Source organism: Alosa sapidissima, chromosome 6 (assembly GCF_018492685.1).
Source record: "Alosa sapidissima isolate fAloSap1 chromosome 6, fAloSap1.pri, whole genome shotgun sequence".
NCBI classification, from domain to species: domain Eukaryota; kingdom Metazoa; phylum Chordata; class Actinopteri; order Clupeiformes; family Clupeidae; genus Alosa; species Alosa sapidissima.
This window is the reverse complement of record NC_055962.1, coordinates 10,174,417-10,182,941: the sequence shown is the minus strand read 5'-3', so window position 1 is coordinate 10,182,941 and position 8,525 is coordinate 10,174,417. Positions and strand designations below refer to the sequence as shown.

The following is an 8,525-nucleotide window of genomic DNA, read 5'->3' as shown; positions in this document are numbered from 1 at the left end:
ATTTTGTTGTCTCAGACCTACACACAATAAACAGGGCCAAAGAATCCTATTGTAAAGCCAACACTGTCATCGGTTGTGGGTAGCAAATTGTGGGCTACGTGTAGCCAGTATCCATCAAAATGTTTGTCCTCAAGCCCTACCTGCATGGCCAGCCAGCTGGATCCAAGGGTACTTCTTCTTGAAGGACATCACAAATGGAGACCAGTGCACCATGTTCTTGATCTTCTTCCATGATTTATGCTGCACAAATAAAAAAAAAACAGTGGAAGAATTGAGCGAATGTTATGTAATGTTATGCAATGTTATTTAATGTTATGTTTATGTTTATCACAACAAACATGAATATTTGTAAAACACTGACAAACAATGCAAATGAATGGAGTGGTTAAAGAAAATACAAAGACTGGACATGAATCAAAAAGAGCATTTGTGCGTTGAGTTCTGTCTAGACGAGTTTGAAGAGAAGCCTCAACATAACCCTGCAGACATGTCCGGTCCAAGACCCAGTTCCAAGGAAGAGGGTTTAATGAAATCGCAGCAGATAGATAAACAGATAAAACACACACACACACACACACACACACACACACACACACACACACACACACACACACACACACAACGCAGTATGTGCCATACTGGCATTGTCATCACCAGCCAATCGAAGCTTGACAAGCGTAAACAAAACTTACCAAAACTTAACAATCAACCCATAAAACAGGAGACACCATCAACCAGACTTCTGCAGAAGTTGGGCGTAATGTATGCTCAGTATAAATATGGTGTCAATTTGGAAACCCCTCTCTCATTACAAGAGGGCTGTTTTTTGTTACTGTAGTGCAGCCAGCCACGATCTGTGGCCCTCGTTCATCCCATAAGTGCCTTGCCTACACACACACCGGGCAGTCAGTTGTTTGGCTACTTCACCACATGAGTGGTCAAGAGTCCTGGCCTGGTCTGGTAAATGCAAAAACATGCAGTCAAGTTTTTGACTTGTCGAGATCTAACCTTCTATCATTCAATATATATTGTCTAACAATTCTATTCGACGGATCAATTCAATCAATTTGTTAAGCCATTCCTCTAAAGTTCATCAGTCATATTAGTAGTTATTTTCTTTTTGGCTCTGTTCTTTTCAGAAGTTTATGAGTTAATTGTATGCAAATTATGTGCACACACCACAGGCTGCAACATGAATGCACCTGGTAACTCCCTCTCCAAGTTCAACCTGTATGTGCAGAAGTAGCAGTGTGTTTTATGGAGCAACTCCTCTGTTTAATGGTATTACTATTATTACTGGTATTATTATGGTGTTAATGGTATTACACGCATGAAAGAACACTCACACACCCTACCTATCTTTTTTTAGGGTTGGGGGGGGGCTGTTTGGCTATTCTGAGGTAGTCTCTGTGCCGGGGAGTGTTATTCCACCTCACTGAATGTCCTTGAGTGAGCTCTCTTTAATTTTCCATGCTGGCAACAAGTATTTTTTTTTCTTTCTTTCTTTCTTTCTTTCTCTCTCTCTCTCTCTCTCTCTCTCTCTCTTTCTTTCTCTCTCCTTTTCTCTCTCTGCTCTCTAAAATGGATTGGGGTTTCCCTTAGTGACCGTGTTGTGCTCCAAGCTTGGGGAAGCCTTTTTTTTAAAAAAGGGAAAAAAAGCTTGCTTCAGTGCACACAGCCAACTCTGAAGTAGCCCTCCCTGGGCACACAGTAACCAAGGGCAGTCCTCTTCTGAGCCTGTCCAAACTAAGGAAGGCAGTCAGGGGGGAAACCCCTTCAGTCAACCAAACACAACCATGTCAGCCAAAGAAAGAAAGCAAATAAAAAAAGCACTGCACAAAATTAGCAATCCTGAGCAGAGATCAACCCATTGCAATTATCTTACGGCCTTTGGGAATGTTCTCCATTCGAGCTTTGGTTGATTTTATCTACCAGACAGAAGAGCAAAAAATGTGGTGTGATTTGTTGATAAGGTGAGTGTGGTTGCCATGTGAGCGGTTACCATTCTTTCCCCGCTCAGAGAAAGCGCTTGTTCACTCGCTCTCTTTAATTAAGGCAAGGCCCTGTCCTGCCCTTAAAAGGCATCAGTGGTAACTCGGTGCAGGCTTTATTTTTCCCATCACATGAGGGCCCCTTTGGCCCTGCTTCAGTGGAGGATGGAGAGAACGAGGGAAAGAGGGAACATCTCTCTCCCTGCAGGAGATGGGAGACACAAGGAGGGACCCACAGCCACCCACACACACACACACACACACACACACACACATACACACACACACCCACCCACCCACACACACACACACACACACATACACACACACACACACAATTTCCCTGCTTTGGGGAAGTGTGAAGAGGTGGAGGCAGGTTTGGCGTGTCTGTATGGTGTATGTGTGTATGTGTGTGTGTGTGTGTGTGTGTGTGTGTGTGTGTATGTGTCCTCTCACTCCCTTAGCGTGCACACTCACACACACACACACACACACACACACACACACACACACACACACACACACACACACACACACACACACACACACACACACGTCTCAGCTGGATCCTCAAGGCCAACTCTCTCCACAGATCATGTGGTGGAAACTCAGCCACCCCTCTCAGGTCAGGGACAACCGAGCCTATTGAACCTTCAGTCATGTGATTTTCCTCCAAAACTCACCTGTAGCGTACCTCAGGAACAAGCCACTGCATGTAAAACCAAAAAAAGATGAATGAACGCACGACCAAAAGATGCATGTCCAAGGACAACCAATATGCGTAGACTCAACACACAAACATGATGTACAACATGATGTAAAATGATGTCAGACAACCAACATACTTGACCACAAATTCGATATACAAACAAAGTACCTGACCAAAGACTCAAAGCACAAACCACATGCACAACCCAGGACTTACTATGCAAACAACATGCATGTCCAAAGATCTGAAGCACAACACCAACGCCAGGTGTTTGATACACATAACGCAGATTGTGTCTATGGAGGTTTGAACTTCTGACTGAAGCAGCCAGAGTCGGGTCACCTCTCAAGGGTCACTGAGAGGCCAGCATCTACAGATTGTGCACTCTTCTCTAAACCAATCATGTGTGAACATCTACGATTCAAATCAATTTCCTGGACAGGCACAGACAGGTTGATACGAGTGTGTCTGTTTTCTCTCCCCCCCCCAGAGTGAGTGACACCAAAAGGTATTTCAGAGTGCAGTACCCAGCCTGACACCCTCTCAGGGGATTACATGGCCAGGTCTCTGCTTTCTCTCACCGAGGTTGACACGAAACAGAATCTGTCTCAACGTGAGGGCCAAGAGCTCTGGCTGAAAATGCTTTGAAAAGCATTAGGGGGTTGATGGACAGGTACCACAGGTACTGAGGACAAAGCGAAATACAAGACGTCTTCTGTAAGCAATATGGAGGAAGTGAGGAAATTAAAAATAAAATAAGGTAGGTCACTGGATGGATTATATGGAGGCAGTGGGCCAAAACACATAAACGATGGGTTAGTGAAAAAAAAAAAAACACAACAAGTAGAACAGGAAGTGTTGTAGCTTGGTACGATGATAAGATAGTGAGGGGTTAACGCCAGGACACAATGAACATCCCTCACTGTCAAGATAAACAAACAATTTTCGACACTGTGCCTATTTAAATGGTCACATTCTAGCACACCGCATAAGCAAACAGACATAATTTGAATGATGGGCAGAGTTCAACGTGATCTTAATAACTAGGCAAAGTCAATCTGCTAATTTAATATCATGGGCTAGACTTTAACCACAAACACTGATGAGTCAGTACACAGCTCCCACATGCCACACAATAGCTACAGTTCATACACGAGAATTCTGCTTGCTGACAGACTTTGCACTTGGCCCACTTTTTAAATTAGGGCCTATCGAGTCAATCATCTCAGAGTAACAAGAAAACCAGCCAATGACAAAACAATTTATTATGTAATACAGGAACCTACTGTATAACATAATTACTTTTGTTATTGGCCCAGAAATGTTATCAGGTTATTGGCCACTTATTATGTTATCAGCTTTATTAACTATTAGCAGTTATTATGCAATTGGCCATACCATAATTACATTATAGGCTGTTACTCCTGTTAGTGAAGACTGAGTGTACATCTTCCTTTTTCTAACGACAAACAACTCACAGTACCCCATACAATGGGTGGCAAGTAAATTAACACCAAAACAATTCTACTGTTCCTTCCCAGGTGTAGCATGGGGTAGTGTAAGCCTTCTATATAAAAAAAAATACATGACCAATTATTACTATTGTTAGAAAAATGACAAGACAAGGTGGTCGTAATCTGATTTCACACCATGTGTCAAAAAAGCATCAGAACCCATCTGAGGCAGCAGCACAGTGTATCATAGACAAAGAGTGTCGCAACTGAAGGCAAAAGCAACGATACTTTTACTGTACCTGCAACTCAGTGAGGGCAAAGACGAGAAAGGTGACGACAGACTTCAGCAGAGGGAGAGCAACACGCTGGACACTCGAGAAAAGCGATGCCATGGTGGCACCCGGAGTTAAAGATAATGGTGTGCCAGGACTTTCTCTAAGGTGGACACAGGGCAGAGCATGCCATTTGGTCATTTGCTTCCACACAAAACCCTCTGAAAACAGCCGAGCAGCCCCCATGCAAATGCCTGGTTGAGGAGTCAGAGTCGAGCACACAGGATGCCACCATGTGTGTACGAGGCCGTGGATGCTATGTCCAGTGCCATGCAAATGAAAAGCATACCCCCATTCACCTCCCTTTCATCGGTACTAGGTCTGGTCCCGGGAACAAACCCAGAAACGTGAGACCAGCCAGACATCCATTTAATGTTGAGCAGAACCATTTCAGACCTTTGGAAAACCTCGGCCCAGTCTGAGAGTGTGGTAGCGAGGTCAACTAGAAGAAGCGGCCTGTTTGGTGTGGCTCATCTCTGCAGTTGCACAATATTTGTTCTGTATAAATAAAAAAAATCCCAGCAGTAACTGGTAACACCCAGGACAAAAAATAAACGCAGGCCGAAAAATAAAGGCACTCCATCTTTCGGTAAATATGTGTTTATATATTCAGAGCATATTCAAACAGATGATAGACAGGTTGTTCCGTGTTGTCATAGTTGACCTTGATCCATAAGGGCACTACCTTAAATGTAGCCTAACTGTTCAGTTGAGTACTTCTTATGGTTGTGTTAAAGAAGTACCCTCGTAGGTGCCATTTCAGTTGGTTCATACCTTCAAAAGTACTGCAGAGAGACAATCACGTTTACAATGTTTAGAGTATGTACCAAGAGTTTCTGCATTTTATGCAAAACATCAAATCACAAAAAAAGTGTTGCAAGCACGGTGGGGGTTAAAGGAGCTCTAGAAAATTGTTTTGTTACCAAACCATGACGGATCATTTGCAAGCACAAGCTGATTTGAATAATGCTGATTAAATTGCAAAATGAGCTCTCAATTGGGCAGGAGGAGAAAGCTATTATGTGAACAACAGGGGAGGTCTATTCTCCATACACTAAATACCAGGAAATTACCCTGCATAATTAAACAGAGAAAAAGGCCAAAGCTCTGCAAATACAGCCGTCCCCAAACCCCCCCACCCACCCCTCTCAGAGAGCATCATTTGACGCTGATGATGAAAGACAGGTGTCTTGACCAATGTGGACGATTCACACCGACTGTCATAGAGATGACACACCAAGATCTGAATGCTGAGGGCGAAAAAAATTCTTGCGTGCTTTTTTTTGTCTTTCTTTCTTCACTGCAACCAGCACAGTCTGGAAACCACAATAGTTTCCTACTACAGTCTCATGTCATGATGCACCTCTGAGAAAAAATCACTCAGGTGCAACACAGTGTGAGCTGAGACTTGCAAAGCAACCCTGTGACAAACAACCCTGCTACAACCCTGTCAGACACAAAAAAATGATTCACCATGGAGTGGCTGGTGCGTTTGACCACCTGTCTTTCAGTGGCTGGCTCAGATATTCACATTTGAAAAGGTTAATTTCCAACCCTATCATTTGCCATTCTATACCCTGCTGAACTTTTAAACCCAAGCCTTAGTGTTTCTAGCCACCCTGCCTTTCCAACTTACACTTACTCATTTTCCCGTCTCTCTTCCCTCGGGCAATCCATCACACAATCCTGAGGCAGCAAGACTCCTAGCAGGCTTATTTCTGTGACCAGGGAGCAGCCGTTGCCCTATAACCTACCCCCCCCCCAACCACCACCACCACCACCACCACCACCCAACTTCCCTCCTCACCCCCCCAACACACTCATCTCTGATAATTGTTTGTGTGTGTGTGTGTGTGTGTGTGTGTGTGTGTGTGTGTGTGTGTGTGTGTGTGTGTGTGTGTGAGAGAGAAAGAGAGAGAAAGTATGTGTGTGCATGTCTGTGTGTGTGTCTCCACTATCAATAGCCTCCAACTTTCTTAAATTGGGGTGGGCGGAAAAGGCTACATCATATCAAGGGGTAAGCACGAAACCTCAGTGCGCCGTGCCATTGTTCTGATAAAAAAAGGGCCGGCGTGCTATATCAAGGCTGGAGGAAAGGGATGCTGCACTCTGCGAGCGACTCCTCGACCTCAGCGGCACTGTTAAAGTTTCCACTGAGTGCAACATGGGAGGAAGTGGTTTTAACCCCTTGAGAGGAACCTCTCTGCAAGACAGGAAAGCGGTGGAGCTAAGAGACAGTATTTTCCACGTCGGTAACTCACAATTGAACACACACACACACACGCAGACACAGACACACACACACACACAGACACACACACACACACACACACACACACACACACACACACACACACACACACACACACACACACACACACACACACACGCACACACACACACACTCACACAAATACATACACAAAACATTGATCAGCAAAAAAGGCCAACGTGTTTCTAACTACATGGCACTTTCCATTAACCTTATCTCACACACACACAGTGGCTCTCACACTCACACACGTGAATTTTTGTCCACTTTTAGATCGTGTTCCCCACTCTGCAAGTGTTTGAGTTTAAGTGAAATTACGCAGACGTGTTGACCAATCAAGTCCAGTGGACATGCAGCGGCCACATTGCTTCACCGCTGGAATGTTATTTTGAAGCGAGTCAATATTGTACAAGGACATGATGCAGCCTTCTTCAAGCACACCCCCACAGTTCATATAAACAAAACAAGGCCGCTGGCCTTCAAAGAAGAGAACATTTTCAAAGATATTCTCTTGATATTCTTGTGAGGTTGAGCTAACAATGTCAAAGAGCATGCAGGCATAGGTGAGATAAAGTTATTTAAAACCATAAAACACATACTGCAGTTAAAACAACAACATATCGCTTGACAGGCCTTATGATATTTCCTCCCTTTGCATATCTCACTTGTACTGAGAAATCCATCTCTGTTAACCCTTTGCAGACCGCACGTTCTAATTTCGGTACCCCAGTACCGATGACGTTCAGTCTAATAACTCCGCCATACCCCAACCAATTTTATCAATGAAAACTTCCTCAAAAACGTCACATCATAGGCTTTCTGGCGATATGATTAGTTAAGGGATTTGTGGCGCGAATTACTTTTACTACGTGAAGGAAAAATCAAGAGTTGACGTCTCCCTCCACTAGAGGAAAAACAGCAGGAAGCACTATGCATCGTTGATCTTCACGTCGTCCAAAGGAGAAACTACTGGATCATCTGAGGTAAAAACAAGTCTTTTTATGTTATTACTACTTGTTATCCATGTTATTACTTCAAAATCGTTTTTAAAAGTTATTTTTCCTGGTAATTACACCTTGTATGCATGGCCGTAACATAATGCGTGTGTGTGTTCACTTCAGCTGATATGACAGCTTGTATTTTAGCACACCGTAATCTTTAGTAAACTCATTATTTTCAGTCATTTTTGGGGGTTACTATATGTCAACCAAGATTACAGACCTACTAGGACTGAAACTTTAACGATTTGTTCTATTTTGAACGATTGCTTGCTTGTCATCTGATGATACAGAAAACTAGCTAAGTTAGGTAACGTTAGCATCAGGAGAGGCTGCAACATGTCCTTGACGCGTAGTCGCGATAAAGTTCACTCCCCTGCTTCATGCCTGGCAACTTTATGTCAAGTACACCTAATCGGTATTTTATTGTCAAATAAACCTTTCATTCCTTCGTAATATGTATAGCACAATTTACAGTTGTTTGTAGCCAAGTTGCTTAGCTTACTTAGATAGAAACATCTGACATGAATGACAACGTTAATGTTATGTTACCGACGTGAGTGTGTTGATCACCGATGGTGTAACGTAAGGATTTTATTCATTGACTGCTGTTTTCATCAATACATGACTGAAGATTTGTTAGAAATGTGTCTTAGTATTGTTTAACTTTTAGGCTGTAAGGTTGGCTGCTACGATTATGAGGTTTTTGGTTGGCTAACTATGATGGGAGCTCATACACCCAAGCCTACTCGTCGACATATCATTTTCT

At 43.4% G+C, this 8,525-nt stretch overlaps 1 protein-coding gene across 1 annotated transcript in view; it reads right to left on the bottom strand.

Annotated features, from left to right (window-relative positions):
- itpkb (inositol-trisphosphate 3-kinase B) overlaps positions 1–8,525 on the bottom strand; it is a 34,984-nt gene that overhangs the window by 11,477 nt on the left and 14,982 nt on the right. The window contains exon 3 of the mRNA XM_042094400.1: positions 141–240. Within this exon, the coding sequence (XP_041950334.1) occupies positions 141–240 (100 nt within the window). The remainder of the gene's footprint in view (positions 1–140; positions 241–8,525) is intronic.